At 38.2% G+C, this 18,699-nt stretch overlaps 1 protein-coding gene across 3 annotated transcripts in view; it reads right to left on the bottom strand.

The window, feature by feature from the left end:
• Positions 1-15,730, bottom strand: part of eml3 (EMAP like 3) — a 74,883-nt gene extending 59,153 nt beyond the window's left edge. For 2 of the 3 annotated variants that reach the window (XM_084711605.1, XM_084711607.1), the window contains exon 1: positions 15,574-15,730. In XM_084711605.1, coding sequence (XP_084567731.1) covers positions 15,574-15,598 — 25 coding nt within the window. In that variant the 5' untranslated portion in view covers positions 15,599-15,730. Of the gene's footprint in view, positions 1-9,376; positions 9,516-15,573 lie in introns of those variants that run through there. The other variant, XM_084711606.1, reaches the window with a different exon arrangement.
• Positions 15,731-18,699: the final 2,969 nt, after the last annotated feature.

The following is an 18,699-nucleotide window of genomic DNA, read 5'->3' as shown; positions in this document are numbered from 1 at the left end:
TTTTTTGACTGCTTTGTTCTATACAACCAATGACAGCTGACTTCTCAGTTACTGATCAACAACTGCTTCAGTTTGAAATCTTGTTTCAGATCAGGACAACGTATGTGGAGGTCATGTTATTGTTGGCGGAACTTTGCAGATCTCTGCTGGTTGCATCTGGCAGCTGTGGTGGCGTTGCAGTAGGTGCTCTGCCATTTGTTGCCTTGTTCTCTCCTGCTGCTTCTGTCGCCTCTCTGACCATCAAGGCCATTGACATAGTATAGCAAATGGATCACACTTCCTCCCACTGTGCAAAACTGAAACAAAAAGATTCCAGATACGAGCACTGCTATCTTGCATTGGTGATGTCATTTGGAGCCCGAGTCTGTGAAGTAGTGCCCAGTGTTGGAGCCACACTTTCAAGTTCCCGCCTACACAGCCAGCTGACTCAATTGTGAGCAGAGCTCAGCTGTCAATCATGGCATGAACCCCATTTTAACATCACATCAAATAACTAATTAAAACCAAAATTAACATAAAAATACACTTCATCGTGATCATCATTCAACATCAGCATGATAAGAACTACCAAAAATGGCAGAAAACATCTTTGGGAAAAGTTTATATGATGTGTACTTTGATGTTTTAGTTTGGCCCATGTCCCATCTGCTAACATGGAGGGGGAGTTTATGACCTGTACTGCAGCCTTCCAGCAGGGGGCGATGCCATCCATTCTACATGTACAGAGTATAGTCAAGGCCCTTTAGCTTTGACCTAGCCTATGGCATAACAGTGGAGAGAGCCCCTTAACAGGAGCGTACATTTATCCAGCTTAAAAGAATATAGAAACATAACAAATACATTTTTTCATGCACTAAATGCTTTCAATTAGTATGAAAATGATGTGAATCATATGCTCATATCATCACAGTCACCAGATCTCTCTGGTTTACACAGTTCACAATACTTCCATAGCTTCAAGAAGTTATCTGCTATAAGCTCCAACTGTAGACAGTGCCACGTCATTTATTGCCACAGACAACATTTAGCATTAGAATATCATTCAGATAAAGGTATTCCTATAACCAGTCAGTTTAGTATTGGTCAGATTTACAGCTCAAATCAAATCAATCAATGACACACAGATATCACATATGTATTAGAGGATAATACTGGTCTAAAGCAGTATATTTGCAAACCATTGTAAAGGTCTAACCGCAACACAAACGCACATTAACAGACACCACAGCAGTTCCCATTTCATACAGTGCAAGCATTCCAGCATCTACACACACATACACACACACACACAAGCACTCATCTGCACGCATGATTGCTTTCCCGCTCTACTCTGAGCGTCTGCTTTTCTTGTTTTCATATTTTCAGTTACAAGCCAAGACTGCGGGTGACTCATAGCTGTTTGGCAAAAGCTCAGGGGAAGCAGGAATTTGATCCACATTAAATTCACAGCAACTGCACTGGAACTCTGCTTAATATTCAGACTTCATCAGATCATACAACTACTGTGTTAACATAGTGAGACTATGAAAAATGCACATTAGGTCACACTTTTTGGCACTTTTGGTTGGAAATTCAATGTTTTTAAGTCCTCTCAATGCCTCTCTCAGTGCTAGTTTCCACTGAAGGTGCTCATGTCCAACATTCCTGCCCAAAAAGTACCAGCATGCTTTGGAACTGACAGGAAATGTTGCATGGTTGCATATCAAACACATTACACAACTCTTATTTCATATTCTTGGCTCATATGAACACTTAAAGGGAAAGTTCACCCCAAGTCAGAAAAAAAATCTTCTTACCTGTAGTGCTATTCATCCATCTAGCTAGTTTTGGTGTGAGCTGCAGAGTTTTGGAGATATCTGCTTTCCTTTCAATATAATGGAACTACATGGCACTTGGCTTGTGGTGCTCAAAGTCACAAAAAATACTTTCCAAAAACTCAACAGCAAGGTCTCTTCAGAAATCATGACCCTGTTACTCAACATCATCCACACACCTTGTTGTGAGCAGTTCCATGCAAGAACTATTTTCTTTCTACCAAACTGCACCTGCAAACCGTGTCGCTGCACAAAAAGAAGCATGCATCTACTCATGGACAAGAGGCCAAAGACATGTAAATATTAATGGCGTCATCCTCAGCCTAGCCATAACATTAGCACTTTGGAAGAATGCTGTTATTAGAGTAGCATATCTCTTGCAAGTGAGGGAGAACAGCTGACTGAGAGTGATGTGCTGCTAGCAGAGCAGAGGAGAAATTTGGCAGTAAGTTGTTAGCATGGCAATGAATGTACAGTTCAGGTTACAGTGTGTCAGTTAGTCAGTGTCTCCCAGCTGCTGGAAAAGTGAAGGGGGTTACCCCTGAAGTAAGCTGAGGAGGAAAAGCTAACAATGACGTGACCTATGTACAGCCTACATCATGGGCTCCACCGGATCGTATTTGAATTGGGTGATATGTTCAAATTTTTACAATCGGCCACTGTTGGCCAAGCGACCGCTCAATTTTGAGTTAGTCTTTTGACACTTTAGCTGGTCAGTGTGGAGTGTTGAAGAGAAATAGACTGAGTCAGCAATGTCAAGTCAGTTTGTTTCCACAATTCAGACGAATTTATGTTGTTTCACGTGAAGTTAAACGGATCAGTTTATTCAGTTATTACCACAATCGAGATCTTAATTTCTGTTAGACAATGAGAATACCCATTATGTGTAACCATTGAGCTAACAGACTAAGTGCTAATTATATTTTTTATTATTTTTTTTAAAACTGATTCATGAATCCAAAATTGATTCAGGAAACGTGAAAGAAAAGAATCATGCTACTTTAGAGAACCGATTTTTTTCTCCCTTGTGTGTACTGAGAAGCTGAATGACAGTGCATGGTAAAGTAGCAGCTGTCACTCTGCAGACCATCAAATTAGCTAAATAAAATGACTGATGACTAATGCTGCCAAAACAAAAGAAAAAAAAACTAGTTATGGACTCCAGCCATGAACTGTAGAGTCTTTTGGGGACTTGGAGACAACACTGAATGACTTCTGTGATTAGCTATCCACTGGCACTGGCAAACCCATGATAAGTTGAGTCTGGTATCCAATCACAGCCTGGTTTCCCAACTGGGAAATATGTGTGACAGTTGACATTGTGCAATAAAATAACGTGAGATTGATCCTACAAAATAAAGTTTGATGACAGATAGCAGATGTGATGACAGAAACTCTGCATTAGGCACCACGAGTCTTGAATCAACATTGCAGTCATGCGATTATCATCAAACCCCTAGTCACGCACCTCTGTGCACAAATTAACATTTTGCAACATTTGAATCAAAACCTTGACATTTGTAGAGTTGTGTTAGGCTGCCAGGCTACTGTCAATCAAATCTGATCACACCCCACAGATCACAAAGAAGAGTTTTTACGTGTTAAACCCTTAATAAATAATAATTAGGATTAGATTTGAGACTGTTTTCAAGACTTTTAAGTAGGCACCCTGAGGTGATTTTAATCCAGTTCTTTGCTGGCAGCAGTGAACTAAACCAGGTATGGTTACAATTCCTTGAATTCCAGTAGCTTTGTGACAGATCATTAATGTATGGTTGAGGGTATGAAGAAAAATGAATCAGATCAATTAACCGTAAAACATACTTTGCTGGTGAATCACACCTCCAACAAGTGAGTGCGAGGCCTCAGATGAGAAGCCACAAGTATCCAATGATCCCTAAAAACAAGAAGCAGGAGAATTTGATTCCAGAGCCGGGAATACAAATCCTCTGTCTGATTTTCAGTTTTGTGAAAGGCTCGGGGTCATTCCAGGTCTTGTGGGCGGCTGGCCGCCTGACAGCTGCACAGCCACAAACTCTTGGACTGATCAGAGTCTGTTGTTGAGCGTCTCTGCACAGCCACACAGTCTTTCTTGTCCAACTGCTTGATTTACAAGTTTACAAAAACTTCCCTTTTCATCCAGCTTGATCAGAGCCAGAAGTAGAGTGGAAGCAGCAGATATAATTAGCCCAGCATGTGTTCCCCTTTTGCTTTTTATCTGCAGTGAATCTGTTTGTAATCTGGGTTCCTGCCCCTTTTCTAAATGTGCTTTTACTTTTGAAAGTCTCAAAAATGACAGCTATTGCTTTATTTGCATGTAATGTGTACAAAAATGTCAGCATCAGCCCTCAAAAAGCAAAAGTATGTCCTGTAGCTGTTAGCTGACAGTCACATGAAACATATTCACAGTGTCCACCCACTCATTCTCTCTAATTCTCACCCAAGGGTGCTGCATAATGACCTAAACCACCTACAGACGCCATTTGTCCCAGAGCACGCCGCTCGCTGCTTTTAGTTCTCTTCTTTGATTTGGATGCCTTGCCGCAGCTCGACATCCTGTACGCCCCTGCACGAGTTTCTGAGGTACCATGTGAGAAGTGAAACGGAGATCAGCATCATCTCTGAGAAACACTTTCTCTTCCCCCGCTGCACGAGAGTCAAACTGCACCATTTGCATGGCTGAGCTGTGCAGCAGTGTAGCTACATTTCTCATTTACTGCGAGAAGCATCAGTAAACATTCAGCATCAAGTAAAGCACAGACCTGCACTGCAAATCCTTCATCTTTAAAATGCACTTATTCAGATTTTTACATTAAAGATGGATGAATTCACTGGATGTAAAGCAAAGGTGATACTCACAGAGAAGTATCAACACTCTGCAGCTCTACTGAGCCTTTTATTTTCTTTTAGCTCATTGTTTTGGTTCTCAGCTCTCAACGGCATTATTTCCAGCAACAGCAGACAGCTGTTTCCAGTGACAAATCTCTGATAATTCCACTTTATACTACCTGCTCAGCATGAAACAACAAACACAGACTCAGTGGTGAACTTAGTGGAGCATTTAGCAGTTAAAGAGCCAGACATTTTATTCAGGAGTTGGAACTAAAAAAGTGAATACTGGACTGGCATTCATCAGGTGGATATACGAGATAAATGGGCAACAACTTTATGAGGTGATAATATACAGTATGAAGGTTGTTTTGCTGCCTCTAGTTTGGGCAATAAAATGCAGTGCTCAACAATAAGGCTTACCTGTCTTACCCATCTTGGCTGATTCCAATTTCCGAATTTTTGTAACTTTTCTTTAACGTACAGTTAAATGGGATGTTGGAATTATCTTTTAGATTTTATCCAAAAGTGCTCCACCCAGGTCCTATGATATTACTATAACAAGATTATGTAACGGGGGGCAGCACGATGTCACAAGATCTCATAGGAAACAATCTCATGGAAGCAGATGTAAACAAACCAGAGACTGACGTGGTGCAACAGTTTGCTGGAGCAAAACTTTGCAGTGAGAAACAGAAGCAGACGTTAAATGAGTCTGACACATCAGCACAGGCTGTTTACTCCTCAGCCAAAGAAGCAGGTGAGATTTTAACTGTCAGTCTGTCAACAGCACCATTGTTTGACGACACCATCAGCTGCTCAGCGGTTCCATCTCCTTAGAGACCGTCTGTCTTGTCTTTATCTTGTTCTTAGGGTCTGTCGCTAAACTTCGACTTCACGTAAGAATGTGTTTGTGTGTATGGCTGTGACCAGCACTGCTGTGGCTATGACGTCACTGTCTGTGACTCTGCACACATGACGTGGCCATCGTGCGGAGCATGTGTGTGAATATGACCAGTACAGAATCAGATACGTGATGCTGACTGGCAGGTTCCAGCCTCTGGCCTTTCGACTGGTGCATCCCTGTGAGTAAAATGCCATGCTGGGCAAATAAATCTGACACATCACTTGCTCAACAATATAGATCCATATTTCCATTTTGTATCAATAATATTGGATCGTTGAACATTGAATTGATATATAAATCCGTATCGGTAAACCGTAGAGTTGGGTGATATGATAAAAGTTTCCAAACGACCATCGTCAGCTCATCCATCAGCAACCGGCGATGTCTTCGTCCCCGCTCCCACCTCCTCCCATCCTCTCGGGTCTCAGCTGGGAGATGTGCGCAAGTGACAAATTCACTATGTGTAAGCATGCTGCGTGTGTTCACTACATCCAGTAGACAAAATAAACTCACGAAGTGTCAAGAAATTACATGTTCTCACATTTATTTTCCATTTTAAATGGAGAAATACAAGTGTACACCTTCTGAATTCAAGTTTCTCTCTTTTACCGAACTAAGACAACCTTAATTGGCTTGTTAACTCCTCGTAAAACACACTTAATTCAAACTCGACAGAAAAACCATGTAAAACTCACTAAAACCATCTTTGTTTTCATCTTTGTCTAACCACATTTCCACGAATCACCAAATCTTATTTGGTTAAAATAAATCCTTAATTCACCGTGTGAAAAGAGTGTAAAGAGTCTGCCTCTGCAGGCTGTTTTCCACTGGATGAGAGCGCGGTGCAGAGCAGAGCCCGTCACTCTGCAGACTATTACATCAGCAACATAAAATGACAAATATCACCCTAAAAATCAGCCAATAAAAGCAATTAGTGATGGATTCTGCCCTTCGTCGATGGACAATATATTTGTCCAATCGCCCAACCCTAGTGTATCGTTACACCCCTTTGGGGCAGCAGGGATGCTTATCACATCACGTGACATGAGAGTGACAGCTGATGGCGGTAATGCAAGCTTGCAGAAGAAGAATGTGACAAGAAAACACTGAGGAGCAGAGAGAAGTACAGAGTGGGAGGCATCCCAACCAGGCGGCTATTTATTTACACATGTTGACTTTAAACCTGTGACATGAACACTTTAAATGACTTCACTTGAAAATTGTTAGTTTAACTGTTTAAGTTTGTTTGCTTATAACTCAAGTTGTCTCCTGTAAGGGCTTTCTGTTTGTATGGATGTCCAAATTAAAGAAGAAAATAATCAAATGTGATGAAGTATGGTACAGTATGATTATTTTACATTTGCATATTTGAATCTACAGAACAATTACTATGTCATGATATAAGCCATCATCATGGTACAAAATTACACATACCATGACAGAAGATTTTGGCCATATCGCCCAACCCTGTTAGGAGCAGTATACCCAGTAATGAAAGTCAGAATATAAAATAAAAGTCTCATAATATTTGAAGAATAGTCTGAGAATATGGAATGGAAAATGGGATGGAAGTCACAAAATATGGCATGTAAGTCTGAGACTTCTCATACTAGACCATAACAGTAATTGTCTAAAACTGTGATATTTTCATATTGTGAATACCTCATACCCTTACAACACCCCTCACAAGTCCCTAAATATTTAAAAAAGATAATGAAAGAAAACTAAATAAAAGGAGGGTGCAGAGGACAACAAAAATATTTTGCCCGGGGCCCTCCAAACAGGTTCATCTGGCCATGGAGAATGGAGACAGTTCCTTTAAGTAAAACACAGAAGAAAAAAAAAACTGAGTTAACAATGGTTTCTCATTTGAGCTGCAATAAACATTTTCATTACCAGCAGCAGTGAAAGCTTCTTAATTTAGATTCTTCGGTAAAGTCAGCCTATGTGGCATGCCAGCTAAATGCACCACTGTCTTAGAGGATAGAAAAGCGACTAAAAATAACTGTCAGAAAGCCAGAGGAGATGGTACATGTGCGAGCTCACAGCGCTGGCAGTGGGTCAACATGGTGTCGCACATTTGACTGTCATATCTGGCTGATGCAGACACAAACATTATGCAAGACCACGCTTGCTCTGCACACAGATAACAAAACAGTGAGCTCGTCTGTTGACTGCTGATGGTTCATAAATCTCTGCAGCGTGATGATCTCAGTGAGTGAGGAGCCATGAGTTTTGTAGATACTGATTTAATAACCATTTATCTTCAGGGATAAAGCTGAGTTGTTTTTCTTCTGTCTGATTTATATGTGTGGTGGCAGCTGTGAAGTTCAAAAGGAACTTCATACAAAGAGATCAGGACTGGGTGGGTACTGGTGCTGATTCAATACCTGAGTTTCAGTACGGATACCAACACCATACTTCTGCTGATGCCTCACTTTGACGAAAATAAACGTGGCTTTTTCACGCAACAAGTCAGTAGAGTGTAGATCTCTGCCAAGCAACACATTGTGAAGCACCTACTGCAATGGCACCACAATTGTTAGTTGCAACCAGCGGAGATTTGCAAAGTTTTGAATAAAGTGTTTTATATTGTATAGTTAAGGTGCATATAATAGTGTAATATTATTGTAACCGAGCGCCCTGCTCACCTAACTCTATAAACTTAATATCAAAACAATAAATGGGAGGAAGTCCAAAGCCTCTCCATTTATTAAAAATTTTTATTTATTTAGAACATTCTGTTATTTATTTGGAACATTTTGTTATTTATTCTGATTATTTTGTCATTTATTTCCAACATTTTTTACTTAGTAAGAGCATTTTGAAATTTATTTAGAATATTTTGTTATTTATTCTGATTATTTTGGTATTTCTTTAGCCTAGAACATTTTGTTACTTATTTGGAACACTGCATTATTTATTCAGAACATTTTGTTATTAAGAACATGACAAGCAATGAGGTGGCTTTATAACAGTGTTATAGATGTAGAAATTTACATTTTTTGGAGAAACTCACAAAAGCTGAAATTCTGAATAATTTACACTTGATGTGGTCTGTTCATAGGTCAGAGCCTACATGTTCCAATGAAATTTGCATCTATTTAGAATTTGAATGTTTTGCCACAGAGCTGATCAGACCGCCCCCAGTCACTGAATTTTATTCTAACGAGTAACCACTATAATGTTCAATTTCATGCATTTATAACAAACCAAATTTCATGAAAATCTGTTTAGAATTAAGTGAGCTACAGCTGATTTCTCTAGTGAAGTCTGCATGTCTCATTTATTTTTCTAGCAGACCTTGAAGACTCCAAAATGGCAACCACACAGACACACAGCAGGAATTTATTAATCTGGTAAGGTTCCTGACTGTAGTGGATCATAACATATCAGGTATGGAATTAATCTGCAGATGCTCTGATTTAAGATAGGACCAAACTTTTCTTTGGAAGACATAACAAAGACCAAACTGTGTCCTGCAACAGACTAGTTAAGCCTTGTTTTTGTCTAGCAGCTGTTGATGACTTGCAGCTCCTACCGTTTGGTTAAGAGGTCTGAGGAGTCAGTGGTTGATGTAAAACAGACCAGTCCATAAAACAGTTTTTCCAAAAAAGTTTTTCAAATATTGTGAATCACAGAGACTGTTGGGTCTAGTAGTACGCGAAATTAGACAGACACAACCCACTGCATGACAATACTTACACCTGGCAGAGGTAACAAGTAAAAACAGTAGTGACTGTCAACAATTACTACCTTAACTGATAGAAGAATAACAAAACAGAACCTGAATCATGTATGATGGCAGCTTTCTCTACCTTTTGACACTCAGTGCTGCAGACACATTTCAGTCAATACCAAGAGGGTTGAACAGCCGGTTCTGAGAGACAGGAACAGTGACTGTCTGCCTCCAGACTTAGCAAAACAGTACGCCTGCTCCTCTGAAAAGAAGCAGTATTACAACATTCTGGGAAAAACACTGAAATAGCTGCTGATGCAACTTCCTGCTGATCTCTGCACAACTGGCACTATGTCCCAGATTTGTTTTGTTATTCATAACAAAAAGAGGGCAACATTGTGATTTTCTTTGGGCTTAGTTATCATTACTATCAGTTATGATAACATTGTACAAATCAGATTAATAGCTGAGATCAAGCAGGAGCAAGTCTGACAGTCAGGCAGGCTGTAATTAAAGTTGCAATACTCTGAAATTATGCTTGAAGTGTACTTGACTTTTTGAGTGAGCTGCTGATGGACACTGTTGTACCACAATGCAGAAGGAAGCTGCTCACAGTTCTGATTGATTGCAGACTGTGGTGAAATAAAAATACAACACAATTTAATAAAAATTTAACATTTTGCTTACTCTGAGTTAAGTTTAACTGGTGTTCCAAAGTTGCAGTTTGATGCTATTTGGCACATATATTGCATAATTTAATCTAGTACAAAAACATATCTCATACGCTGGTTTATTGAGTACTAATTACTATATTCAGAACATGCTGCAAACTGTGTGGACCATTATGGAATTAGGACACTGATCATGCACACAGTTTGGGCTGTGTTGTGTTCAAGGAATCAGTTTTATATAGAGGAAATTACAGAAGATTCCATTCAACAGATGTTTTGGTATTTTTGTCATAAGTGGAGCAAAAAAATGTGTCTGGCAAAGATTTGCCTCTTTTCAGTTTGTTTTCTGAGCTGCGTCTGGATTCGTCGCCCACCGCCCACTGTTTGTTTTAGTTTTTATCAGCTGTGAGCAGCTTCTCCAGTTCTGCTTTGCAACCCATGACAAGAGCGTCCATCAACACCACACTGTTGAATCGAGAGATTTTAGTATGCAAACTGTGAATGCTGGCATTCATAGAGAACATTTCATTTTCATTTAATGTGAGTGTGAAAGCACAACTCACTAAAAACAGTACACGCATAAACATTAGTTTGCAACTGAGACACAGCTTCAGTGTTTGGTAGATGTAGTTCTTATCTTTTCTGGGAAAATGTCTATTGCTCAATGCAAGTGCTGCATTTTAGTTTCCTGTTTGATGGCCATAAATGCAGGTATTTATGTATGTGGGTGTACAGATGAAGAGAGATTGCCACCTTCAAAAATGCTAACTTGAAAAGAGCATCCGAGGACAAATACATCTGGTCCATCTTTTAACATCTGCAAGTAAACAAAAGACACACTGAACACTTACCCGATACTTGAACTTATTACATCTGATACAAGTGTCTTAAAAAATCTATCATTTAGAGTAGAGCTGCAAAGATTTATCACTTGATCGATTCTTAATTGACTATTAAATTTATCACCAACTATTTTGATAAGAGATTAATCATTTTGATGCATTTTTTTAAGAACAAAGTGTCCAAATTCTCAGTTTTTAGCTTCTCAGATGTGAATTTTATCTTGTTTCTTTCCTCTTCTATGACAGTTAACTGAATATTTTTGGGTTGTGGGCAAAAGATATTTGAGGATGTTATCTTGGGCTTTGGGAAACACTCATCAATTGATTTTCACAATTTCTTTGACATTTTATAGACCATCCAACTAACTGATTAATGAATAAAATAATCCACCAATTAGTTGATAATGAAAATAATCATATTGCCTTAATTTAGAGCCAGATAGGCATCTGATAATGTCCACAGTGAAACAGAAGGCAATGATATTGCTGTTGTATTTCTGTTACATGCTTTTTCCTTTAGTAAATGAAGTGCAAATAGCTTTAATAATAATTTGAAAAATAAACCCATCCCTCAGTTTTTTGGGCTCTCTGGTTGTCAATCTTTTGTCATCAGTTCTAAGATGCTAAATTGTTTGATAAATTACTCCTATTGGCTTTTTACTCACAAAGGTTTTACTTTCAGTGATAAGATTTTATTCAACAAATGGAAAATCTACAAGTATTTAGTATTTGGGAGCTTTTAATTCACCATGTTATGATGGGGGACAGTGCTCAGTGTAAATACCAGTTTAAGTTTACTGTTTCAGTGATGCAGTGTTGTGTTGGATTATTATATGTACTTGAATAAAGAATATCAGCCGATATATATCAATGACTGAATTTTTTAAATCCCTAATATTGGTACCATCCTCAAAAAGCACCAATCAAGCTTATTATTGTTATTTTGACCAGCTGTACACTACTAACAGACCTGTGGTAAGAGATCATGTCACTTTTTTCAGCTTATAAGAGTTGGTAAACTGATCCCCTGTAGGGCAGTCTGGGGGCATCCTCCTCCAGAAGAGAAATCTTGTGATATTAACATGTAAACAAAGCATTCAGGTGCACTCTGAAAATATAATAAAGGGGAAAGCCAACATTTGCATCAGGTTTAATGTTAAAAAAAAAAAAAAAAAGAAAGAACGTCTTTAGATCAACATGAATGACATTTTGATTCAAAATGGTGAATTTTGCTGGAGAATGACTAGTTTGCAGGTGTGTACTAACCTTGTGTGGTCTGGCTCAGGTTTAAAAACTTGCCGAAACTCAATCCAGATTTTATGGCTGTATCAGAGACATTTTCTATACTGTTATCGATATCTGAACGACCCTATTGCCTGACACTGCTGATACCTCCTACAGTGACTGATTGTGCTGTTCCCTGCTGTCTTCTGCTGTTGTTGCTGTACTGTTCAGCTGTAAACACGTCATACAGTACATTAAACATGATGGTTGACAGATGTTATTTGTTACCACCTGTTCTTACTATGTTCATGTCCATAACAGGCCACCATAGACTGTCCAAAGACCTAATGATGCTGTCACATGTTCCCAGTTACCAATAGTCTTGTTACGTCTTTTATGTTTTTTTTCATCTTGGTACATTTTTTTTGTCTTGCTACGTCTTTTTCATCATATTCTGTCTATTACGTTGTTTTTCACCTTGTTCCATCTGGTTTGTCTTGTTATTTTTTATATGCTTTGTTACATCTTTTATGTTGTTTTTCATCTGTTACATCTGGTTTGTCTAGTTACATCTTTTTGTCATTTTGCGTTGTTATTGGTTTTGTTACATCTTTGTAATTTTCTGTCATTTACATCTTGTTATGCCTGTCTAATTCCTTTGCTATGCACTTATGGATGCAGCAAGAAATCATCTTTTCTGTGTGTTATTGTCCCATCCTCTTAGGTTTAAATCAGTTTTGACATTGCGAAGGCAGTGTGCAATAATCTACATAATAATAATTCTACTCAAATGCACTCAAAGTCACAAAACTGTTATAAAAAAGTAAGGTGTAGAAAGTACAAATATTTGTGTTCTAATGTTGTGAGTAAAAGTAAAAAGTTTTTAGAAAAATAAATACTCAAGTAAAATACAGATGCCTGAAAAATCTCCTTAAGCACTGTAACAAAGTATTCATACTTAGTTATTTGCCACCTCTGGTCACCAACATTGGTTGATAATAGTAACATTTGTCCGTTCATTGTCTGTAGAAAGACTCGTAGCAAACAGTGTATCAAACAGTGTATTGTACGGTATGGGAGGATAAAAATATTGGATATTGGTATCGGCTTCTTATCAGCACTTCACTAACCGCAACACTGAGTTGTTCACATCATCTGACCCATGATATGGTGCAAGCCAGTCATCTGACAGTGAGACACACACAGGAGCAGATGTTTAACACAGCTGCACAGTGTCAGTACACCGAGTCATGAAATCACCTTTGATTTGAAGCATCAGTACAAGGTGATTCCCATTAAAGACTGAGAGGCTCCGTGAGAAGAGTGGCAGCCTCTGCGCTGTGTTTTACACTCCACTTCCCTCCTGCACTGAGCCACAGCAGCCTTGCCCACAGATGCTGGCGAGCGTCCTCATGTGATATTTACTGTTCCCCAGTGCCTTGCCGCCCCACCGTTTTACAAGACAAGTAAACACAACATCAGCACACAAGGTGGGACAGCGGGGCCTACAGATGTGCAACAAAAGCAGCATTGTGCAACACTGTTACAGCTCCTGTAAAACAGTCGGCATTGTGGGGGCAGAGAGGGAAGGGCTGTTGAAACACTCAGGATAGTTGCTTGCTTGCAAAAACTCAGCTTGATTTATACCATATACTTTTTTATATTTTTAACCAGTTTTCTTTGATCTCCTGACAGCTCTGCTGGTGATCTGTCAATGTGGCTGCTGAAACGTGCAGTCAGGACTTCAGGCAAAACTCCATTTACGAAAACGCTTATTTTAACTAAATGGAATGTTTCATAAAGTGAACAAACTCTGCTGCCAGTTCACGTGAGTCACAACCAAACAAGACAGATGAAAAAAGACACTGCCAGGAACTTCTGCAAAACTTTAGACTGATATATCGCTCTATTTCAGTATCAGCATATATGTTGTCCAATATGAAAAACAAAGTTTATTGTTACAGTGTAAAATATCTTACCTCCATTACAGATCTTTGTCACAAGTGTTTGATAAACATATTTGAGGGATCATTGCAAAAAAAATGTGTCTTCATGTATACATTCTATATTCTGCATAAAGAATATCAGCTTATATATCAATATTGGATAATTTTTACTCCCTAATATCGGCAACAGCCCCAAAATTCCAGCATCAGTCAGGTTCTACAAAACTCCATTTACAAACATTTTAATTTTAACAAAATGTAATGTTTCATAAAGTTATACTCTGCTATTTCACATTAGTCACAGTCAGGCCAGACAGATGGAGAAACACAGCCAGGATCTAAGCCAAGCATCTTAGGCAAAACTTAATTTACAAAACTGTTCATTTAAACAAAACTGAATAATACCTGAAATGTATGTGAGATATTGGTCTGGGGTGTGTGTGTGCACAGAAGTCTGTTTGTTTGTTTTTTCTTTTGTAATTAATACAAATTTGCCAGATCAGACTTGTCACACGTGAGCAAGACAGAAGAAGAAACACAGCGAGGACCTTAAGCAAAACTTCATTTACAAAAACGCTTATTTTAACAAAGCAAAAGGTTTCATGAAATAGGTATGGAGTATTGGTCTGGGGTATGGTGGTCTGTGATATATGTCCCATGAAGTTTGTTTCTGTCTCTCTTTATGTTTTGTTTTATAATCAATACATAAAGTGAACAAACTCTGCTGCCAGATCACATTAGTCACAACTGAGCAAGACAGATGAAGAGACTCAGCCAGGAGCTTAGGGCCATGACCTTTGACAAAACTTCATTTAGAAAAACTATCATTTTAACAAGACATAATCTTTAATCACACATTTTAAACGCTGCTGCCACTTCACATCCGTCACAACCGGGCGAGGCAGATGTAGAAACAGAAAAAAAAAAGCCACGCTTCAAATTTGAATTGACCCCGCGTGCCAAAATAAAGACAGCTGTAACCGAGGCTAACGTTAAACCATCACGCGCACAAAGCGAAACTAGCTTAACTAGCAGCTGTTCACCAACACCTCAGACATCCTACACACCTACAGACACACAATGCTGCTGTCAGTTTGCAACACAGCCTGCAACGATAAATAAAGTTCCCTCCATCACTGTGAGAAAAATGAGAAGTTGCTTAACAATAAATATTCAGCAGAATAAGAGGGAAAACAGTGTCAAATGTTTCAGAAACATTATTTAATTCGGTGTAGTGCAAACCCTCCAAATACTACTAAAACTTCCTTTAAGTGTCAACAGTTAATAGGAAGCCGCCTGTTTTTCCCACTATCCTATTCCATCAAAATATACCGAGGAATGCAGCAGCAGGCACTGCCAAACTCTAAAACTTTATCTTATTAAAAGCTGCAGTCTTGTTAAAGATGCACACATGTATGCCGAACGAAGCAGAACATTTTACAGTTTAATAAAATGCTGTAAATCATGTTGCCCGACGTATTTATGCTTGCCGAAAAGAAAAACAACAATTATTATCAATTTTTTAAAAGTAGTTTGGATAAGTGTTTCCTCCACCACGATGTGAGCGGCTTATACGAACCCAGTCAGTGAAGTTTCCATAAAGTTGTCAGGAAAAGTCACCAAACACGTGAACAAAAAAGGTTTTTCGTTGCTTTACTCACCCAAGCTGTTAGTAGAGGAATCCATAATGTGAAGTTTGACTGGTGTGGAGTTGTTTTAGGGGTAAAGACTGCACCGAGGTGTGTTTTCCATGCTGAGAGAGAGGAGTGTCACAAGTCACACACTGGGGACTGGTGTCAAGTTGCCAGCTTTAGCAACTACAGTACAGGAAACGTCGACTTATTCGATGTAAATAAAGCGTTATTGTTCATTAAAAATGTGAATCAATTCCCGTATGACGTGGAGATTAAATTATGTCCCATAATAATGAGGGTAAAATGAAATAAAATAAGGATATAAAGAACAAACTCATCGCTGGCTGAAAGTTTGAAAACGTTTTCAGGAAATGTTGTACCTTATTATGGCTGCCTTGACAGAACTCGCGGGAAGAACCGTGGAGAGATGCTTTACAGGTGTTACATCGAAGTTGTTTCTTAACTAACTCTTAGCTCTCTCGAACAGTCACTGTCTCCGGTCAGAACAGAGTATCTACATGTAATAAATCAGAATAATTCAGTATGAAACTTTCTCAGGCTGCACCTCAGCCTCCGTCCTGTCAAATAACAGCTGTGTTTGTTTGGAAGGCGTTTGTCGCCACCACGCGGTGAGGTTATGTACTGCAGTCCCTTCAGTACATTCTGAAAATTGGACTGGATTACAGATATATTTGGTAAAGGTGGGGATAATTAGTAGGATTACGATTTTAAAATGAAGAACAATATACTACCATGTACAGCACACACAGCTGCCGATTCATTATCATGACCTCTGGTGAAAAAATGATTCACTGGGTGGAAATTTTGACACTTTTGCCTTTAAATCAATAAATTGTGCACAACAAAGGAAGGAACAGCTGGACTAACTGTACCTAACAATGATTAATATATTTTAATCAACCGTCAAAAATAATCTGCATCTATTTTGATAATCATTAATCATTTCGAGTCATTTTTTTAGAAAAAAAAAAAGAAAGAAAAATTCTCTGATTTCAGCTTCTTAAATGTGAATATTTTCTGCTTTCTTCACTCCTCTCAGACAGTAAACTGAATTTCTTTGAGTTGTGGACAAAACAAAACATTTGAGGACATTATTTTGAGCTCTGATCAACATCTTTCTTTATTTTCAGACATTTTATGGACCAAACAACTCAACAAATCTATTAATTGAGATAATAATAGATAATTAAAATAATTGTCAGTTGCAGCTCTAAAAACACTACATTAGTCTAAACAATTTCACCTTATTTTGAGGATAAAGTAACAGAAAGTAAGTTACATTACTTTAATATTGTGATACTTGGATTTCAGTACTGACCACATTATTTGACAGGTAATTACTAACTGTATGGGAGTACATTTTTAAAGTAAAGATAAGAACAGATAAGAAGAAATCTATTTAGTGAGACAGTCTTCAGCAGCAGTATAACTCGCCAGGTTTTTCTTTATTCTCATACTTGCACCTCCATGCTGCCCCTTACTATGTTTGCTAAATGATCATTCTCAGGTCCCTATGTCTGTTCATGGCTTTCCAGCCAAACTGCTGCAAAGAAAATCCTGGTAGTTGAGTGGGAGCCTCGACTCACACTGTCATTAAACCAGTGGTGGTTCCTGCTGTTAGATATTTTGATCTCAGAGCTTTCTGCTGCACGATCTCATGGTGCTAAAAGGAAGATCATGAGGTCCTGGTCAGAGGCTCTTCTAGCTGTGAAAACACTTGGGATTATAAAATCACCAGTTGTTGACATTTAGATGTGCATGTGTCCATGCATGTGTGTATGTACATATACACACATGTAGGCATATGTGCATGTCATGTGTATAAGTATGTAGATTTAGTTGTTTGTGTTGTTTATGTATGCAGGTGTATCTACATGTATAAGAAATTAAGTAAAGGTATACAGTACATGGATAGGCATGTTTGTATACTGTCTGCACGCTATGCACTTTTGTGTACATGATATAATATGAATTATTTTAAGTTTTATTATTAAAGAAAAAAATGTATCCATGCATGTACACCCGTTTTCTGTTTTCTCTGTCAACATGAACTGATAAAAAAGTTTATGAAGAGATTTATATTGCACCAGATAATAAATGTAAAAACAACACATTTTATTAAAGTCAATATTGTACATGATAATAATGAAAAGCATTATTGCACATGACATTAAAACACAACAATGAAGGTGATAGGAAAATAATATTGTAACATGATACTGAACATAATATAACCCAGGATACTAAAGAGTTATATTGCACATCATTTGAAAATGTGATATTAAATGTAACCCGAAAAAGTAATATTGAACATGAGATTACAATATCATATTAAACATAATCAAAAGTACTAGTACAGATAGTAATAATGCATATTAAAATTGTTATTAATGTATTTAAAAAAAAAAAAAAAAGTACTAGTGCACATGTTATTGAATAATAATATTGCATGTTATGTTATAAATGTAACTAACTCCAGACATTTTCACTCCTGTGTAGTGATGCTGCATCACCAACTAAAGTGGAAGCTAAAGAGGAAGAAGGTGACGTTCTCTCCTGTCTTACAAAATATGTGCAAATCTAAAGTTTAGGCAGAGCCTGAGCAACAGAGTTCTACTGATACTGTCTGAAGATGAAGTCTGACACAGATGATTTACGTCTGAAATTGGCAAATGACATTATTTTGCACAATATTCAATATCTTTAAATATGAACACAAGAGTATTCATTGTTATTCTGGAATTAGTAAGTGCTCCGTTTTTGTTTTTGTTTTTTTGTTTGTTTGTTTGTTTGTTTGTTTCTACTCTTTGTTAAGTCATCCAGTGGGCCAGACGAGTGTGTTGTAATTATCTGTGGTTATCTGTCTGTCTCAGCTGTGTTGTTATGTATTTGCGTTGTTATGTGCACCAGTGCTCGCCAGAGCTAAAAACACATGACACCTGTTCTTAAATCTCTGCAGTGGCTCCCAGTCAAAACCAGAACTATTTCAAGATTCTGTTACTGGTTTATAAAGACTTAAGTGGCCTCAGTGCATTAAAAACCTGCTAATTACATACAAACCAGCAAGAAGTCTCAGGTCTACCAACCAGTCCTCATACAAACACTAAAGCAGAGGCCTTTTGTTTCAATGAC

Source organism: Lutjanus erythropterus, chromosome 23 (assembly GCF_056507025.1).
Source record: "Lutjanus erythropterus isolate fLutEry1 chromosome 23, fLutEry1.hap2, whole genome shotgun sequence".
NCBI classification, from domain to species: Eukaryota; Metazoa; Chordata; class Actinopteri; order Lutjaniformes; family Lutjanidae; genus Lutjanus; species Lutjanus erythropterus.
The sequence above is the reverse complement of the archived record's forward strand: the minus strand, read 5'-3'. Positions and strand labels throughout refer to the sequence as shown.